Source organism: Pelodiscus sinensis, chromosome 3 (genome assembly GCF_052426305.1).
Source record: "Pelodiscus sinensis isolate ZL-2025 chromosome 3, ASM5242630v1, whole genome shotgun sequence".
Taxonomy (NCBI): domain Eukaryota; kingdom Metazoa; phylum Chordata; order Testudines; family Trionychidae; genus Pelodiscus; species Pelodiscus sinensis.
In genome coordinates, this window is record NC_143054.1 from 66,633,635 (window position 1) to 66,655,216 (window position 21,582).

Genomic DNA, 21,582 nt, shown 5'->3' on the forward strand with positions numbered 1-21,582 from the left:
AAAATATTAAAAGCCAGATTCTCTGATTCTACTGACTCCAATGGTGTATGGTAGCAGATAATTTAGCCTTAAATCCTTACACGTTTTGAATTTCACATATATGGTTAAGTAACAGTGTCATATTAACCCAAAAATAATGCTATATACTATTTTACTATTATACTATTTACTTCAATGGTGATGGTACATAATAGAAATCATGTATGGTTGAAATGTTATATATGGTGCGAATAATTTTTATATTTTAATAGCAGTGTCATTTGTAATGTTTCATATTCTTTTTTTAAAGCTACCAAAATTGCTTTGCAATAAAAATACTGCCTATACCACTAAGTTACATAGGTTTTTCCACAGCAAGATCATGAACGAACATTAATTATGTATAATACAAGTGATGGTGTGGGTTTAATGATTTAAATCATCCAGGGTTTAATGATTTAAATCACACAAAAAATAAAAAAATCATTGCTTTAAATCAAGTTTCCCACTGATACTTCTTCACATATTTCTTAAATAATGGTGCAAATCTGATCACTAAAATATGTTAATTTACAGGTCAGAACAGCATTCTACAACATCTACAAGAGTGTACTTTGTGTATTTTTAGATAACTTGATTTTTATTAATTTAGGAAATAATACATACTACTCATTACCTGTGTCAAGCTACAGATGAAGCAGTAGTACATTAGGAATGGTAAGAACCAAATCATTCACACAAACGCAAAAAGTACTTATTTTTGTTAAACTAAATCTTAAATGTTACATAAATGTTTCATACTGCAATTGTAGCGGCCTCCTGAGTTGCCAGCTGACGGATGTCCTTAACCCCCCTTTTTTTTAATTTCAAATTTTATTAACTCTAACAGACAAGTCTGGAGAACTCTAAATGTCTAGGGGGCTGACTGAAAACAGTATAATAGTATAGGATGAGGTTCCTTTGGGAAAAAATGAGTTATGATGAAATAAAATATGGAATAGACTTATGGCATTATCATGATGGTCTCTGACCATGATGTTCCAAAATACGAGGCATGTATTATGTAACATAAAGCAAGAGAATGATACTCAGTGGCAACTGGCAACTCTAGATTTCTCCTACTGTAGCTTTCTGGACTGTATATGAGGGTGAAAGATTCTAAACCTACTTAACTAATTAAAGAAGATATAAGGATTAGCTAAGCTAAACTTTTTTTTTTTTCTAGTAACACCCAACATACCAAACCCCTTGGGAATTTATTTGTTAAATCATACCCTATACTGCAAGGAATAGAGAGAGTCTTGAAGAATGATGCATTGCAAAGTTGATCCACATTATTCTTCAGATATACCTACAGTTTTGTTCACATTATTTTCTCCCAATAAGCATCCTTATGATGTTTCATTCTTGCAGATAGGCCCTGCATCATCATTATGCACTTGCTTACACTTGACACATTTTCCTTTTTTTAACCTAGGGAACAAATTTCTTCAAAATATTCCCAGATAGAGTCTTACACCCAGAAGCCACGATAGTTTTTCTATGGCAAAAGTGTAGTGGAATACAGGAAGCTGTGTGTGTGCTGAATAGTATGTTCCCTTTTCCTTTAAGCTCCATTCCACTGTTCCTTTCTATGCTGCCTCTGTCCTAGGGATGCTAGATATCAGCTAATTCAATAGTCGTATAACCACATAAAATATTGTCAGTTACATGACTATTTGGTAGTCTTTGGGGGCGGGGCTGGCAACCAGTGCAATCCAGTTCCCACTTCTGGGGAGCCCCCTGCTACCATGTGCTGCTGCCTCTGTATCAGAGGTAGCAGTGTGGGGTAGCAGCAGCCCCTCTCCACAGGGAGTAGGTCTGATCTCCCCCCGAACAGGGGCTGCTGCCAGCGACCAGCCTTTGTCCGTGGCAGACCCAGGCTTGATTCAGAGCAGCCTTTGTCTACAGAGAACTTGGGCCCACTGCAGACAGAGGTGGCTTCGTGGCAGCCTCCCCTACCCTTCCTACCACACTATTGCCTCTGATAGAGGCAGCAGCAGGGAGTGGGGCAGGCGACTCTGCTGAGCCAGTGATGAGGGAAAGACTTTTAAGATGGCTCCCCCAAGCACCAGCTCCTGCTTCCTCTCCTGTCCACTGCCTCTGAGAGAGAGGCAGCAAGGGGGAAAAGGTATGTGAGTAGTCAACAAGGTTAACCAATTAACCTAGGCTTATTGGTTAATTGTATAGTCAACTATTCATTGACATCCCTTCTCCATTGTTTCCTTTATATTGTTCCTGTCTTAAGACACTGTCTAAACTAATTATGCTGTGTGTGGCCCCAGTTTACCACCAGATAAGTGCAGAACAAAAACAATCCTATCCAGCTTGGGTCTGTCTCTGCACATATTAGTCTGCTGTCAACCAGAAATTGAAGACTGAGAACTTTCAGGAATCAAGAACTAGTTGTTAGGCTGGACAAACTACAGCCATTAATTCATTTTTATGAGACTAAGTGTAGATATTACATATTTGTGTAGCATGTTAACTGTAACGGATTTTTAAATGAGAAATTTAATATTTTTATTATTTTTATACAAATCCAATTTAAATAAAAAAATCTGATTTTATTTGAAAAAATCATAAATTTTTATACCTCCTGATGTGTCCTATGTGATACATATGAAGTATTAGCTACAGTTTATTTATGACAAATTATTTTAGTTTGCAACGTTACGTTGAAATTCATCTGGTACTTGAATCACCTATTTCAATTGGGCTGTCTGGAAATCAGCATAACTGGCATTAATCCAGTGTAGAAATATAATACATAGCAACACTATTACTGACATTGACATGGTGTTAAATGATAATTCTGTTGCTAGGGTAGTTTTTAAACACGCAAAGGTAGTGTACAACAAAACATACATTAAGTAACTTTAAGGTCAATTTAAGAAGACAAGAACTTAGAAGTTATACACAGTATTATTTGAAGGAACCAGAGCAAAGGGTGTATTCAATACATAACTGACGTTTACTGTTTTAGTTTCGGGACTCATTAAATTACACGGACTGATTTCCACTCTAATTCATTAATTTGTACTATGTGGGGAACACAATATTTTATGTCCAGCACAACATCTCCTCCTCCTCATGGTAAAGCCACAAGTGAGCCTCGTGTAGCTGTTATGTCAGATTGATGCATGCTAGTGAAGTGCAATGGAGCAGCAGTTTCCAACCGTCGGTCTGCAGACTGGTGACGGGCCATCAACCCCTGCCTGCTAGGCCACGGAACATTCCCAGGCCTTGCTCCCAGCTTTTAATTAGCCCTGCCTGCTTGGGTTCTCCATAAGGTGTGCGCCCAAAAAATTCACTTCCCTCTCTTCCCCACACAGCAGCAAGGTGAATGGCATGGCTGGCAGCCGAGTGTGCTGCAGCTGGAGTCAGGGCCACGGTAAGGTTGTCCCTACTGGGGCTGCGTGGAGGGCAGGGCCAAGAGCTGCATGGGAGTGGCTGCCGCAGCCACCGGAGCCAACCGCTGCACAATGGTGGCTGCCCCAGCACCACATGATTGGCGTATGCCCCGGCTGTCAGGGCCAAATGCCATGTGGTGGGCGGCTGCCCCTGCGACCCCGTTCTCTTCCTTCCCCGCTTGGCAGGTGCCTTTTCCTGGCCTCCAGCTGCTCCCAGCCAGGATGCATTATTAAGTGGATAGGAAAATATGAATGTGCAGAATGTGTCAGCACTGTCAGACCAGTTAACTCCTGCCTCTAATTCTGGTGCAATTGAGGCAAAAGGTTTAGACTGGAGAATACTCTTTAACAAGTATTAGCAACTACAAGTATTAGCAACTATTTTATTGTTTTTTTAAAAGTGTGTGTGTGTGTGCAGCAGTTTTTCAAATTCTTGTTAACCAGCATGTCCCCTCCTTTTGATTTGATGGATATACCATGGGCTAAAATTACCGCAACGAAGATGCAAATGTACAAGTAAATTAATTACCATAATGAAGATGCAAATGTTTCAGTACCAGTCCGCCAACAGTTTTTGAATGAGTTGGCCGGTCTATAGTATAAAAAAAGTTGGGAACTACTTCCATGGAGTATGAGCTAGCAGGTGTGATTTAGTGGCAAATTACAACAAAAGATGTATTTTCCAGTGAGCTCTGTCTTTAACACCTCCTGTCCATTGCTATTAGGGGCTATCCTGCACCTTTAATACCTATACAATTATTTTCCAAAATATTGTGTTCAGCATATTTTTTCAGCCTAAATCATGTGACTTGAGGCAGTTAAATATCACACTAGAGATGAGCAGAAGGGAAAGGAAACAAGGCTGAGCAAGAAATACAGGGTAAAGAACAAGAACCAAAACACGGCTGAAAAGGGGAGGGTGGCAATTAGAGATGTAAGAAGTATAATCATGTAAACGACTAACCGATAAGCCTGGACTGTTAACGGTTATCCACAGGCTCCCACCCCACTGTTAGGGAGCTGGTGTGTACAGGAAGCCAGCTTAAAAGTTAACAATAAAAGGCAAATGGCCCCCAGCGTGCAATGGCTCCAATGGCTACCCCATGCTTGTGCTTTTGTATCAGAGGCAGCAGCGCTGGGGTGGCAGACAGCTTCCCGGGAGCGGAGCTGCAGGTAGGAGCCAGCATGTGCCAGGAGGCAGCTTAGAAGCCAGCTCCTAGGGAGCTGGCTGCTGCTCTGTGGGTGCGTGTAACCGCTGAAATTTTCAGCAGTTACACAATTACTCACATCCTTAGTGGCAATGAGGCCCAAAATACTATGACAAGTCAAATGATTTTAAACAATATCCTACTTTGAGAGCCAAATGGCATTTTAAATTTCCCATCTAGAAAAGCAGAAGAGTATTAGGGTCCAGATAATGTACTGAATGGTGCTATAGTCATTAAATGACCTCTGTTGGGGTACTACTCTTTCAGCAATGGCAAGAAAAGGAAGCTCAAATATTTAAAAGCTTTGCTATAGTTGTTAGTTTGAAATGCTGGCTGCTTTTTTTCCAGCAGAGATGGTTCTGTGAATGAATACGTTCATGCTTTAATTCTCAAGGGGCATCCAACAATTCTTAACCAACCCAAACAGAAAAATCATAGCAACAGTCATGCAGAGTCAGATCCAAAAATCTGCACATTTGGATTAGTTTTTTAAGACCTTGAGGGTTAGCTGGCTAGCAGCAAGTACACCATTACTGCCATGTGAGAGGGGGTTGTTTTTACAAACAGATGAATAATGACATACTGTACCTCCTCTGGCAGGCTGACAACCAGGTCATTTTCCGTCTGCCCAACCAGCGCCTGTAAGAAGTATTCACTGCAAGCAGCCAGCACAGCCCGGTGGGCTCGAAACTCTTTCCCCTCCACAATCAAAGTCACATCACAGAGAATATCCTGCTTCCGCTGGTCATTTAGGCACAGGAGGATATTGGTACAATGGACTGTTGACTCATACACATACATGGGGGATTCAGTCTTCTCATCCACAGACATTCCGTTCACACCCTAAAATAGAAACAGCAATGATAAGGAGAGATATTGCTGAAGAATGATTCCAGCAATCACAATTTTAACAGACACACGGAGGTAACATAATTAGTGTCTTGCAAGATCTAGGCAGCAAACTGCAGAACTAGTGCTGAGCACATTAATTCTTAATCTGAACAAAGAATTCAGGAAAGTTATCTGGAAAGATGCTTACATTACATGCCTTTGTTCTACCTAGTTTAATGGACTCCCTCCCACCCCCACATACACAGTATCAAAACTAGATTTCAGACTTGTCCTCAAAAAACCTACAAATAAGAGACTACCAATATTTTAAAAAATGTATAAGTAATTACACTTAAAACTTTGGAAAGTTATAGCCAAAAATAGGAGAATATTGGGTCTTCCACAGAAAGAGCAGGTTTTGACTCTTACACTTCTGCTTTGTAATGCCAAGAAGCTTTGCATTACATAAGTTGCATTTGCATAAGTTGAGATGTACACATTCAGGTGGACAGCACTTTTAGAATTTACACTGAAAACCCTGGCTTTACTGAGAAGGAACAAGAGATTGTACTTGACAAAGAGAACCAGTGCTCCCTATAAACCGAGTGCTTGGGCAGCTGCCCAGGACAGATTTAAATGCTGCCCAGATGATTAGCAGAGCACGCACAGACTGCAGCATGTATTTCTGTTGGTGATGAATATCTGCACATGCCTTGGTGCACATACATTTTTTCTGCCCATGGATTGGAAAAAATAGAAGGAACATTGAAGAGAACCTACCTATGAAGACCTCATTTCCTATTGTCTCAATAACTAGATCTGTTTTTCAAAATCAGTGTGTGTGTGTGTCTGAAATAATGCATATTCATTGGTTGTTTAAGACATTTATTGAGAAATGAAGAATAGTTTCTACTTTTTCTAAAGTGCCACAGGAAACTCCTCGTCGTTTCTTCTACTTATATTTCTAAATTAGGAATCCAAGATTCCAACTTCGCAAGTTTATATGCAGGACCAACTCTGAGCCTGGGCAAAGCCCCAGTGAAGTATCTGGGTGCAAAAGAGTTTTCCCCATCTAGAAATGTATAGAAGCATGGATTAAATAGTTTTTTCCTGACCATGCATTTCTATGATGCAAGTCTTCGTTGTAAGAGTGCTAACTGGGAGACTCCTTATTTGATTCTGATGTACAACACCCTGTATATATAAACAAAATGATTTTTTTCTTCACTTACCTTCTCTCTCATCAGTTTGGGAATTCTAAGTGTACCTCAATAATTAAACAATTTATTCTCCATGCTTCAATATCTTAGGGTTCTGTTTAGCATGGAAGTCAATCTCATTGTTTGCTTTGCTTTCTCATTTTAATTTCTGTGGCCAGTAAACAACAGAAATGTATTCTATGCTATATTTAGGCTTACCATGCAAAATTCAACTTTTATTTTCTGCTCATTTCAATGGGCAATATTGATGCTGATTTTAAACTATTTTTAAATCATCAATTTAAATTCTCACCGCTTCAGGAAGTTGGGTGAAGTCCAGACAATAATTATTTACTGTGATTAGACAAAGTTTCAAAAAGTTAAAGTTTTATAACCAATATAACACACAGTATCACTATCAAATACTGAAATATACAAAGTAAGTATCCTTAAACACTAATAAGTTCTTGGAGAGCAATTTTTGTTACTTTGTCAAAATTGTGTGATCATTACTGAGCAAAACGTTGCTGTTGGTTTGCGTATGTACAGTGTAACCACCATTTAACAAACAAACAAACAAACAAACAAACAAACTTTTCAAGCCTGCCTAACTCCCATGGTGGATTATTCAGAGTCTTTACAGTTAATTGTTACCAACCAATTTGTTTTGATACACTATAGCTTACATAAATACCTGAATCTACAGTAGGAAGGTGATGCAAAATTCCTCAGCTGTTAGAAGATTTTTACTTTGATAATGTTGGTTTTGTGGGCACTTGTAAACTCAATTCAGCTTTGTTCCTGTGGTTCCAGATTGAAACCTAGATATTTTTCCTAACAATCATCATCATGCAGAAGGTCCGATGCTTTAAAAAGCTATCAGGAAAAGGCTTCAGAATGGACCTCTTTGCTACATGTAAATGCATACTAGAGATGTTAAAATGCATTTAATTCCAGTGGCCAGGGAGAGGGGGCCCGTGCCCCTGCCTCTGACACAGAGGCTGCAGCCGCAGGGGGTGGAGGGGAGCTGTGTGTAACCAGGCACTTTAACCAATTAGCCCAGGCTCATCGGTTAACCATGCAAATGGTTATATTTTCACATTCCCACATACTAGGGTTGTAATAGTGTAGCCGATTAACCAAGAAGCAAAAGCTTACTGTTAATGCTATAGACTACACGCGTTTCCCTCCTCCTAACCAATACAGTTTTTAGCAAACTGACCAGCAGCCTGGCTCAGTCCTCGCTTGTGCTTAGTCCAGGACCTACCCCTTATGCATTTAAGCGTATTAGGAGCTGGGCAGGCAGGCTGCTGCTACCCTGCTCTGCTGCCTCTGTATCAGAGGCTGCTGTCTCTGGTTTTTAAACTGGCTCCCCTTGCGGACCAACTCCCACCTGGCACCCCATGCTTCTGTCTGATACAGGGGGTTCTTCGGGAGTGGAGCCAGAGTGCACTAGCTGCTGGCCCCACCTCCCTGGGACTATAGAATAGTCAACTAATTGATAAGAATTCATGAGGTTAACTCATTCTTCAATTAGCTGATATTTAGCATCCCTAATGCCTACTCACTCTTTCAATCAAAGAATATTCCTCAACTCAATTAAGTTTAGAAATTCATAGATTACAAATCCAGAAGAGTCCATTGTGATAATCTACTCATCTCCTGAATAACACATGCCACAGAACTTCACTAAAATAATCTTAAAGCATATATATAGATAATATTCTGTCTGATTAGGGCTAGTAACATGGATTAATAAAAATGAAGTTTTAGACTTCTGTAAAGCATAAAGACCATGATTTAGATCTTCTTTCAATAACTCTGACATCCCAGAACTACTATAGGAATTCCTAATGAAATGCTTATGACTTATGAATATTTTGCACTTTCTGATGAAGGCCAAGATTTTCAACAGTAGGCGCCTAAGATTAAGCTCCTGAATAAGTGTCTTGATTTTCAGAAATGCTGAATACCAATCATCTACCTCTCATTTATTGTGTCTTTTTATAGATATGTACCCGATCTGCAGTGGAAGGATGTCATTTTGTTTTTCTGCAGTTTTACTTTTTGTTATGGGTTTGGTTTCTTAAATTAAGAAAATTTATGCTCAAAAATTCTTCTCACGAAGTGAGATTAATGATCAGAAATGGTTGCAATCATTTTATTAGGATTATGGTAAAGAGAAAATGATACTCAGCCTACTCACAGCTTTCTGCATAACTGATCTTAGATGCTAATGATAATGTAAAATAGTGTTTTAAGTGGTCACTCCTGATTAGTGTAAAATGTGAGGTTTTACAAGAAAAAAATAAGTGGGAAAATCTGAAAGTCACAAATGACAATTAAATGGAGAATGTAGTTTTTCAGGCAAATCTCATATCTGTAATGTCTGAGATGATTCTGAAACTGTAAAAGTAACCTGAAACTTGGCAGATAATAAAAAGAATTGATTATATTTTCAGTTTTAAAAAAAGACACTTTGCCTGAAGTTGCAATCTGTTTATTACAGTAATAGTGCAATAAGGAAATACTTGTGTGAATCAAACATTACATTTTTGGTTACTAGTTAGTAATTTCCCTCTTTAACTATTGCTCTTATCAATTTTTTAAAGAAGTTATTACAAAGCTAGTGGAATTATTACAAAGCTGGTCAGAACATCACCATGTGTTTCCCCACCAGTTACTCAGCAAGCCTTTAACTACAGAAATCCCTGGTTTGAATTTGATCTGTAATGACTGTCACCAGTCATTTCCCTAGCAGCCAGTGGCTATATCTAACCCAATATGAAATTAATTGGTTGTCTAAGCCTACTTTTTTGTACCGCGGACAGTTATTTGTTGACACGTGCCATAACAGTGGAAGTGGAGGGTTCAGGCAGCCTTTCTATACCAAATCACCATGCTGGAGAGGAGAGATGGAAAAGGCTCTTGTTAATTCAAGTATTGTCTGATGGCCTCATTTGGCCCATAATGAAAACAAAGATGACTCTTTAGTTCATGATGTACAAGCATTAAGGTCAGGGATACGAGACTGAGCATTTTACAACACTTTTCTGGAATATTACAGCACTCTAAACAACTCTGCTGTAATATGCCAGGAAAGTTTTATCTGGTGTCGCCTCAATTTGACATTCAATTTTTAGCATGAAAGCCTACAAGTAAAACTGTGTAATTTACCATTAAGAATCACAGCACTGGATCCAGTGCAAAATGAATGGCATGAAATGCTAGGAAACATACCATAGAGGTTGCATTAAGCCCTGTAGAAAAAAGATTCCAGTCACTTTTTTCTGGATCAAGCCATGAGGTCTGATAATAAAGTACAGTTTTTTAAAGCTCTATTTCATAAATTACATTTTGTAATATTTTCAAAAACTACAAAAGCTTTTGTTTTTGCAGATCCAGACTAACACGGCTACCCCTCTGATACTTTCAAGAACTAGTTACCCAGAATAAGGGTTTTATGAATAACTGTAAAAATAACTGCTCGAGCACAAGAAAGAATCCCAGGTCAGACTTAGTTAGAAAGACTGTACAGCAGAAGTGCACATAAATTGGCAACATCTCTTTTCCAGCAGGATGAAGTCATGGTTCTGAGCTTTTCTGCTCTTGCACTGGCTACAAGAGATACCAATTAGGATTCATGTGAAAATAGTTATTGCAAAGGTTAGTCGAGAAACAGTAAATACTCCTTTTAGGATTACAAATCCTATCTTTGTAGAGGGAAGCTATGTAGTGTCTCAAACAGTTGTAAAGGTGAAATAAGGAGAACTGGTTAATCGGTCCCATCTTCCAATTTTCTCCTAAATATCTCGTTCCATGAAGATTACTTGCTGAATAAAAGCAGAAGTTTGGTATTAGATGAAACCTATCAAAGTTCAATGCATCAGTTAACAAGTTCCTTAGAGCTGTGGAAAATGACCAGCATTAAAATCTATTATTTTGAGCTCTTAATTATTTATATTCCTATTACAAAGGAATCATTTATAATCAATATACCCATTTATATCTTTGCTGCCTCTCCTTAAAAGAAACTATTGAAAAAGCTTAATGATTAATTCAGCAGTTTTGAGAGCTCACTAACAGCAGACTATACACAAAGGTCTCTTCAGTGAACTCATTATTTAATTAATAAATGTTGAACACCAAACATTTCGCAGTCATCTGAAACTCCCAAGTATTGCGTGAGTTTTTATCAATTAATTATCAATTACAACATCATAAAACATCAGCATAAAAATAGAAATAATGAAATTTAATTATACATTATTCTTTTTAGTTGCCACAAAAGCTACACAAGACTGATTTGGATTAATAATTCATACAGCAATAAAGTATCAGGAAAGATAATTATACAGTGCCACAATTCTCACACTGATTTTTGTAATTACAGATTACAACCGTGTTAGCAATTTAAAAAGGTTAGAGAGCAGGAGTAATTTGCTATGTCATCCTCAGACACATTAATGTCTTTTTCTTTTATCACCAAAGTTTACTGAAAATACAGCAATGGACCAGTCAAGGCTACACGGGCCTGCTTAAAGTCAAATATACGGTACCTGGGCCTTTGATCATTTGTGACTGAGTCCTTAGTTGATTAGCTTCTTGTATTGTTTAAATAGTATGTGTCTCAAAGCCCGAGGTGCATTGCCAAATGAGAAAAATGCAAATTAATAAAATATTTTCCAGTATTTAGAAACAAGATCATGGAATATACTAGAGGACAATGAACAGAAGCCAAGTCTTTGTATCCATTATGACTATTGCCTATGCAAGTTGAACTGTAGAGCTGGTGGGGAATATTGCTAGAATATTTTTGGTCGGTAAATGCTGATTCATTGAAACAGTTTCTCAGGATTGTGAGGGAATTTCTGGGAAGATTTCAGGCCACTCACTAACCTATTGGCTATTCTGGCATGGGTCTCTCAAAAAACTGAAACAGTCATGATTTGGCTCCAACGTAAAACTAATTTCAAAACCTCAACTTGTTCTGTGAAACAGAATGCTTGTTTTCTAGCTACCCCTTCTGAATATACATATGGAAATTGTCCAATCCAACTGCTAGGATAGTTTATACAATGTGACCTGTCAAATTCCTCCAGACTTTGTGCTCTTCCACATTATTAGAGTTGAGAATACTGAAAATTCATTCTTAGCTTTAGGATAAAGACTTGTCAATAGGTGCATAAGTTTGGAAGCTTACTCATATTGTTCAGTTGTGCATAAACACAGCAGATGAATATTAGCTATAGAAAGAAGATAGGTTCCAGTGCAAAAACAGATGGTAAGCTCCTAGAAGGCAGAACTACATTTTACTGTACGTGTGTGTTGTGCCTACTGCAATGTGACCCTAATTTGGGAGAGAAGCCTTTCAGTGTGACTTGTAAGCCATCTGTTTGAGTCCTGGGCCCCTGGCCTGTGCTCAGGCCTGTAAGTAGAGGTCTAATGGGTCCATCCAAACTGGGGAGCCCTAAGAGCAGGGCAGTCAGTGATACGAACACCATCCCACAGTCTATAAGCCCGAGGCCCTGGTTCAGGTGGGCAGTAGAATGAAGCAGTTCCAGTTAGTAAGGCTCAGGCCCTGGTTCAGGGTGGGCAGCAGAATGAAGCAGTCCTAGTTAGTAAGACCCAGGCCCTGATTCAGGGCAGGGCAGCCAAACAAACACAGCTCCCCAGGCACAAGCAGGGAGGTGGAGACTGCCACTCGGTATGTGGGATGGCAGAGGGGACGCAGGCAGGGGGGCCCCTCAGCCCAGGGCCCTATTGGTGGCAGCCCTGACTACCACTGGGGGTCAGTGGGGATCCCGCCCATAACATGCTGACACACTCATCCTGACAGTTGTCAGCTTCCCCTGGGCCACTTCCTAACTCCCCCCTCAGCATCTATCTGGCTCCACACTGGCTGCTGGTTCTCGGGGTCATGCAGTCTGAACCCTTGGGCAGGGTGTAGACGGTCTCATCTTCAAAGCAAGAGCCTGGCAGTCTGGGACAGTCCTCAGCCTCTGCAAGGTCCTCAAGGCCCTCCTGGCTTGAGAGCTCAGGGCAGGCCTCGGTTTCCTCCAGCAGCTGGGCCCTTACTGAGCTCCTGGGCTGGGCTTTTATCCTACCTGCCCCACCCGTTGACCTCTGTGGAGTTAAAGGGGCAGGATCTGGCACAGCCCACCAGGCCTTGGAGAGAGGTTCTTCCCCCTCGGGGTCAGTGAGCAGCCACCCCTGCTCACTACAGACTGCAATATAAAGAAAATGAAATACACCAGCACAATAGCAACCATGTACACAGAACTTGCTGATTACAGATATTGCTATGCTCATAGACCATTCATTGTTTTTTAAGTTTTTTCAGTTGCAGACGAACACAGCTACCCCACTGAAACCCTTAGACTGTCTTCCATATCTGGAAGAATCCTTATCTTTGACTCATTGCATTGATGTTTACATTCTTTGACAAAGGAGAAGGCTCCCAACTTTTCATGAATAACTAATCTGGCTGGATGACACTGCAAGACTGATTTTAGCCCAATCTGAAATTGCTGGATTGTGCTATTTGCATCCAATTGCGAGTACATAATAGTAGGCCCCATGCCATGAAACTAGATCTAAATGTATCGTGTGTGTATCCAGAGGGACTACAGAGGGAAAATCTAACAAACATCTTAGATGTCTGTATACTAATGCAAAAAGTACGGGAAATAAACAGAATGAATGGGAAATACAATTACAACATAATTGGCATAAAAAAGATTTAGGGAGATAATTTAGATGAATGGAATATTGGTATAAAAGGATATAACTTGTTCAGAAAGGACAGGCTGGGAACAAAAGGAAGAGGTATTTCCCTGTATACCAAGGAATTATACTCTTGTACTGAGGTTGAGATAGAAGTAAGGCAGAACTGCTGAACATCTCTGGGTAAGAATATAACCAGTAAAAGCAAGGATGATGCTATGGTGGGGATCTATCTACTATAGATCACCTAAGCAGGAAGAAGAGGTGGACAAGGCAAATAAAATCATCTGAAGCACAGGACTTGATGGGAGAGATCAGCCTCCCAGGCATCTGTTCAGAAAACAAAAGAGCAAAGCACAGATTTTCCAAAAGTTTATTGGAATATGCTGGAGATCATTTTTTAGTACAGAAGGTGGAAAAAGTGATTAGAGGAAAGGTACTTCTAGATTTGAGTCTGACAAATAGAGTGGAACAGGTTGAAAATCTGAAAGTGAAAAGCAGCATGAGTGAAAGTGGTCATGAAATGACAGTATTCATGATTCTAGGAGTGGCAGGAAGGAAAACAGAAAAATTAAGACAGTGGAATTCTAGAAGACAGACTTTAGCAAACTTAGATAATTGATAGGTAAGATAGCATGGAAAGCAAATCTAAAGGAAAAATGAGTTCAGCTGGCATGTTTTTAAAGAGATGTTATTAAGGGCACAAGAACAAAACTATCCCAATAGCAGGGAAAACAGGATATATGGTAAAAGCTTATTCAGATACGAAGCTCAAAAAACATTCATACAAAAAATGGAAAGTAGGTTGAAATAGTAAAAATTAATACCCCCCCCCCCAACACCACAAACTTTTAGGGACAAAGTTAGAAAGGCAGAGGCACAAGAGGAAATTAAACTAGCCGGGGACAAAGTTTAACAAGATAACAAATTACAAATACATTAGAAGCAAGAGAAAGACCAACAACAGAGTATGCCCATTACTCAAAGGAAGGAGGAAAAGACTATAACAAAATACATCAAAGTCCCAAGTGTTAAAGTACTTTTTAGTTTCACTTTTTACCACAAAGACTAGTAGATCAGGCAACAAACATAATGAGCGTCATTGTAAATGTGTCAGAAACTGAGGCTTAATTAGGGAAAGAGCACGTTAAGATGTTGAATCAGACACCTTCAAGTTGGCAGTGCTTGACAAAATGCATCCTAGAATACTTTAGGAACTAGATAGAGTGATCTGAAAATTCTTTAAGAGAACTCATGGAGATCAGGAGCGATCCCAGAGGCCTGGAAAAGGACAAATACAGAACCTAACTAAAAAAAGGGGAGTAAAGGACAACCCATGAAATTATAGATCAGTCAGCTTAGCTTTGGTATCTGGTAAGATAAAGGAGCAAATAAATAATCAATCTGTAAGCATCAAGAAGATAATAAGGTGACAGATAAACATCAACATGGATTTGTCAAATCAAATCATGTGAAACCAACATAATATCCTTATTTAACAGGGTAACAAGCCTTGGGGATAAGAGGGAAGCAGCGGTTCTGATATATACTTATTTTAGGAAGGCTTCTGATATTGTCTCTCATGACCATCTGTAGCCAGACATGAACCCCATTTTGTTTCTCCCCCAACCCCCAGAGAGCAAGAGAAAGGCAGTCAGCCTTTGATGCCCTGGGAACGCAGGTGTGCTGCCTGTCCCTGACTCTACCATAAACAGAAACCAGACAGTAAATGGGCTAGCTGATGACTGGGAGGCCTCCCGTCGCCGTGATGGCTAGTACCAGTAATTGACACGCCTTCACTGTCCCAGGAGAGGAATCTTCGCCCATCACATACCAGAGGTACCCATTGTCTGCATTTTCCCAGGTGTGAATTATGCTTTGCACCCTTCGTGGGAAACTTGGCATTCAAAGCCATTTTTCCTAATTGGCCACTTGAGACCAGGAAGAAGCCTACATGACCCAAGGGGTATAAAGAGGGGTTTAGTAGCCCACCCCATTTGAGCTCCAATCATCTACACCTGCTGGCAGGTATTGATTGTGGGACGCCCAATCTCGCCCTACTTCTTCCCGAGGGATTGAGAAAAAGACGCTGGCCACGCCAACTCTGGAACGCAGGGGTGAGAATATATACCTGCTAGGTGTCTATTTTGCATGCATTTAATAAGAGCTCAGAGAACCAAAAGGGTTTCATGGTACCTGTAAGTGACTTCTTAGTGTAATTTCTGTCCTGTCCTTTGTAGTGGCTGTGTTATCTGTAACACAGCAGTAGCATTTAACAGCTAAGTTTACCCTGTAACAATAAAATAGTACGGTAACTGTTTAAGCTTTAACCTGACTCCTTCAGTTGCTGTAACAGAACCAAGCACAATTTAAAAGAACTTCAGCCGGTCATAAGGGACTCACTGCCCTGACCGTCAACTGACACCATCTCATCCATAAACTAGGGACATATTGCCGAAATGGACCTACCATAAAAGTAGGTGTACAACTGGTTGGAAAACTAGCAAAAGAGTAGGGATTTTTAGACATTCAAGCTCTAAGGGCATATCAATTGGTGATCTGAAGCAATCTGTCTTGGGTTTGGTTCTATAAATAGCTTCATAAATAATTTGGATAATAGTATAGAGTGTACGCTTATGGTTTGCAGACAATATCAAGCAGGGAAGAGTTGCAAGTGCTTTGTAGGACAGGAACAACATTCAAAATGATCTTAAACTGGAGAAATGGTCTGAAAAACAAGGTGAAATTCAGTAAGGACACATGCAAAGTAGCAAACTCAGGAAGGAAAAATCAATTGTACAAATACGAAATGGGAAATTACTGGAAGAAGTACTGCAGAAAAAGATCACGGTAGCTTAGTAAATCATACGCTAAATATGAGTTAACAGTACAACATAGTTGCAAAAAAAAAGCAAACAACATTCTGAGAGGTATTAGCAGGAGTGCTGTAAGCAAGACACACAAAAGTAATTCTTCCACTCAACTAAGCACTGATAAAGCTGAGTTGTCCTGTTCTGGACACCACACTTCGGGAAAGATGTGGACAAATTGGAGTAATGTTCACAGAAGAGCAACAAAAATTAAAGGTCAAGAAAACATGACCCATGAGGAACCATTGCAAACAGTGTGGAGAAGAGAGGACCAAGAGAGGCAAGATAACAGTGTTTAAGTATGTACAAGACTGTTATAAAGAGGAAGATGATAAATTGTCCACTGAGGACAGGACCAGAAGTTTATCATCAGAAGTTTATAACGTGGGGATCTAGCCAGATTTCTGAATAGCACTACTGGCCAAGATGGCTCCCCCCCCCCCCCCCTTAACCTGCACATAGCCAGGAGTATGCAACTTTGGCTTTAAATAAGAATCTTATCACTGAGATTTATGCCTCTGGCACTTTAAAAGTGGATTACTGCAAGATGAACATGTGACAACACCTGAAAGCCATTCAGAAGCTAAAACTAGGGCAGAACACAGAAGTCTACATGTTGTAGGAGACACCTTTTATCAATACCTCAAGAGCAGCACTGGCTGTCTTCAACAGACAGAATTTAAATCAGATGGTTTTGATGTATAATCCTTTAATAGCTTGGGATCATCATCCTGGAGCCATCACCTGTCCTTATCATACTGCCACAGTTTAGCTCAGTGGAGACATTCAAGCTGTAGGCTCCCTGGATATATACAAGGGAAGTGTCAGAAGGCCCTTTGATGGTGGAATACCTCCTTCCTGGCTGGTCTAAAATAACCAAAATATGTTGACATTCAGGTTGTGGTAGAAAGCCCATTGTCTTAAAATGGCATCTTGAAAGTTTTTTAAGATGGCATTGTGGTTGGGACTTTTTGATTGAATTCATAACATGATTTTGCTGCCAGCAGGTTACATGCATGAGAAGAAATGTTCTGCTGTTTCAGTTTTGTAAACATTTTTGTACTATCTTTTAAACAGTGAAAACAACAGTGTCTGGAGAATGGGAAAAACTCCCAACCAAGCTATGTTTGAGCACTATCAGTTATATTTCAGTATGGCTGCGTCTACACTACGAGTACTCTCAGCAAAAAATATGCAAATGAGGGACTCATTTGCATGAGTCACAATCTAATTTGCATATTTTCTGCTGATCCGTTTTTGTGCTGGGGTTTTTGCGAAAAACAAGCAGTGTGGACGTTTTCTTTTTTCAGAAAAAGGGGGTTTTGCGCACACACAACTAGGATATTGTAATGTTCAGTGCAGAGAGCACCTCCACCATTAGGTGGTGCCATTTATTTACCTTAGCGTTAAGCTGTTATTTTTAATGTTATGTTGTATGCCTGGGGGTTTTAGCAGGAATTGCAGTCCGTCTGCGTGCACCAGAGTTGGTACTTACAGTGCTTACTGAATGAGCCCAGACTCATCAGTTAACCATTTACAGTTACACTTTCACATCCCACTATGTCTCTTCAATTTGGAGTGTGACTCCTATTGCCCAAACAATAAATCACTTAACAAAAGGTGCTACTGAGCAGGGCCCTACAGGACCTGCTGGTTCTCAAAGAGGAACAGGGCAGGGTGTTTGGAGAAGGCACTGCCCATGAACCTTTCCGGCTATATGGTCCCCAGTTCAGGGTCAATCTTGTACTTGGCTTCCCAGAGAAGAACCGATCTCTTCTTCTGCTATCTGTTCACTTTGCTTAGGTTTCTGAGCCTAGGCGTCTCGATATTGGTGGACATAATAAAATTCATTCTGCACATAATCTGTGGCGGGGCAGGGCTGAGGGCAGGTCTGCTGACAGGAAGGGACAAAAGGGACAACTGCCCCAGAACCCGGCAATTCAAAATAGTCCAGAGCTACCACTGCCACCCTCAAGGCCTATCATCTCTATAAACAGAAAATGGAATTCACAGTTTACATAGACCACAGTGCCCTACATTGGCTCCTTACAAGATAGATCCCAGGGCACCTGTGCAGATGAATTCATAAACTGTCTGAATTTACAGTCACAGTTCACCATAAATTTTGATAGCCCAGTGTGGTTGCAGATGCTCTCAGCCACATAAAGGCAGAGAGGGCCTGGTCTTTTGAAGACATCTGGCAAGAACAGTCTAAGACCCTGTGTTACATTTGGTGCACCAGTAGATTACTGAAGGAGATCCAGATTGGATCGCAATTCAACACAATTCAGGAACAATAACCCGTTGATACAGCTAACAACTTGCTGGTACATGAAAGTAACAAGACTGTCTTGCCAGCAAGCTTACAGAAAACAGTACTACAACAGTATTTTCATGACAATGAAGTGGTAGCCCACCCAAGGTATGAAAAAAGACAGTCAGATATCGACAGACTTTTTGGCTGGGCAGGCCTGCAAATGGTAAGAACTGAGTACTTTCCTGTCTTGACTGTGCAGAAAGGAAAGCACCAGCAAGGAGACAGAGTATTCTTCAGGGAAAATGCCCCAATCTAGTAAACTGTAGGAGTTCATACAGATCAACTTGAAAGATTCACTAGAGAAATACCAGCTGGAAATTAGTATTTGCAGGTAATGCATGACATCTTCTCAAAATATTTGATGCATATTGAAGGATAAGAGGCCAGACAGCAATGGCTGCACTGATGAAACACATATGAAACAAGATGCACCTGCAGTGATCAGGGGAAGAAATGTGAATTGTGGTTAATAAACAAGTTTGTTGATAACTCCAGATAACCAAGGTGAATAACAGAGTCACTAACCCTTTGAGTAACGGAGAAACTGGAGTGAAGTGAGTAAACAAAACCCCTAGTTCTATGCTTATAATTTTAGTCAGTGAAGACTAACAAGACTGAGATATGAAGACACCTTTTGTATTTGCATGTAACAGCAGCCAGCATTCCAATACCCATTACCCTCCTTCTGAGATTATTTTTGGACTCCGCAAACCTATTTTTCCCCTCTGACTTGATATCAGTGTTCCAGAAGGCGGAGGAACAAATGAGCCGGAAGCAAGCATGCCAGCCACAAATGCCAGGAAAAAAAAAAAAAAAAAGAAGAATCACAGTCCTATCTAGAAGGTGCAACTATGCAACTGGAAAAAGCAGCATGGAAAAAAAATCCCAAACTTATTCCTTTCAGGAGGGAACTTACATGGTAATAAAAAAACTAAACAATATGTCTGTGCTGTTTCAAAAAGCAAGAACTTGCCTGGTAGTGGTATTTATAACTTATGCACAGATTCATTACAGGTTGGACCTCCCTAATGCAGCACCCTTGGGACCTGACTGGCCCCGGATGAGGGACTTTGCTAGACCATGGAAAATCATTTTTGGACGCTTGACACCACCCCCCTGGCCCAGCCACTGGCCTCCCAGTCAGCTCCCCAGCTCCTCAGACCTCGCTGCTCTGCCCACCCACTGGGCAGCTATTGCTGCCATGGCTTCGCTGGGCAGTTTGGCACTGTGGGCCGGGGCTCCAGGCAGCCATGTGCACCAGGGCTCCCTGGGCAGCCACATGTGCGCCGTGGCTCTCAGCCCCAGTGGGCAGCCACATGCTACCCATCAGCTACCTGCTGACAGCCTACCTGCTGACAGCCTACCTGCTGACAGCCTACTGCCATGCCAGCCCCGCAGGAGTCTCTGGTCCTGCAACATCCATGCCGGATCATGGATGTTGGTGGAACAGAGAATCCTGGTTAAGAGAGTTTCAACCTGTACAAGAAATGGGAGGATAAACACTGAGGATGTTCATCATCCAAGAGGGACGGAGAAAAAGATTTGGAGTTACCCCAGCAGGCTCCTGTGACTTCTAATTGGAGACCGGCTGAGAAGAAGAATAGCCAAGGTGTCCTTGGAACCTCAATGCTCTGCCTTCTGCAAGTGTCTATGTCCACAACAGATAGGCCTGACTTAGGGAACATGAATGCACTGATAATAGATCCAGCTACCATGTTAGTCTGCCCGCTCAAGTCCTATATTCAGTCTCCATGACTGAATTTAGCACTTGAGCGGGCAGACTAACATGGTAATGTGCATGGGTTGCAGACTGGCTGGATTCCCAGTAGTTACTATTTTAAGTTCTTATTTAACGGGAGGGGAGAAGTTAAATGCACACAGCATCTTTAGCAGTAGATGGTGCTGTATTTTTATCTTCCTACAAATTGCTGCATCTAATCTGTGTGTTTTAGCAAGAAATTCATTCCAGCCTGTACTGGAATGTACAGTGTATTGTAGTTGGTACTTGAAGTGTTCAGTAAATCCCTGTGATTCTATAAGGCTACATCTACACTGCAATGCTATTTTGGGATACTGAAGTATCCCGAAATAGAACATAAGAACGTCCGTACTGGATCAGACCAAAGGTCCTTCTAGCCCAGTATCCTATCTGCCAACAGTGGTGCCCCACTGTTGCCCCAGGGAAGGTGGACCGAAGACAATGATCAAGCGATTTGTCTCCTGCCATCTCTCTCCAGCCTCTGACAAACAGAGGCCAAGGACACCATTTTATCCCCTGGCTAATAGCCTTGTATGGACCTAACCTCCATGAAATTATCTAGCTTCTCTTTAAACACTGATATAGTTCTAGCCTTCACAGCCTCCTCTGGCAAGGAGTTCCACAGGTTGACTACATGCTGTGTGAAGAAGAACTTTCTTTTATTAGTTTTAAACCTGCTACCCATTAATAGCTATTCCGCGTATTCACAGCAAGCCCATTATTTTGAAATATAACGGGCTCACTATTCCAATGTCCCCGTAAACCTCATTCCATGAGGAGAAGTGAGGTTTCCCAATAATGGGCTATTTCAAAATTTGGCACTGGGGAGCGAAATAAGCTATTTCAAAATAAGTTTGAAATAAGATACACAATTTGCGTAGCTCTAATTGCATATCTAATTTCGGACTATAGTGCAGTGTACATACACCCTAAATGAGTGTTACCATATATATGTAGAAAGCAACACATTTGAGAAGAAAAAATTCATTATTTAATCTCGCCTCTCTTGGTTTCCATTTCTAACAACCTAGACAGTGCACTGATTATGACAACTGGGGGATAAACCAGATCCACCATATTGCTGCTAAACATTGTCTACTCAGAAGCTGTCCAAAGTGGATTATGCCTAAAGCAACAATAGGGCCAAGATGATGACTGTTAGCCAAAACAATATTTTTTATTTTGCTGATTTATTTCACTGTGTAACTTGGATAGGAAGACATAGGATTTCAGTGAAGAAA

General features: G+C 40.6%; 1 protein-coding gene across 8 annotated transcripts in view; it reads right to left on the bottom strand.

Moving 5' to 3' along the window:
* Nucleotides 1–21,582, bottom strand: part of BACH2 (BACH transcriptional regulator 2) — a 257,457-nt gene that overhangs the window by 51,645 nt on the left and 184,230 nt on the right. For 7 of the 8 annotated variants that reach the window (XM_014578684.4, XM_006133289.5, XM_089776889.1 and 4 more), the window contains one exon: nucleotides 5,228–5,482. The exons of the other annotated variant lie outside the window; for it this stretch is intronic. In XM_014578684.4, the coding sequence (XP_014434170.2) occupies nucleotides 5,228–5,470 (243 nt within the window). In that variant the 5' untranslated portion in view covers nucleotides 5,471–5,482. The remainder of the gene's footprint in view (nucleotides 1–5,227; nucleotides 5,483–21,582) is intronic. 8 annotated transcript variants of the gene reach the window in all.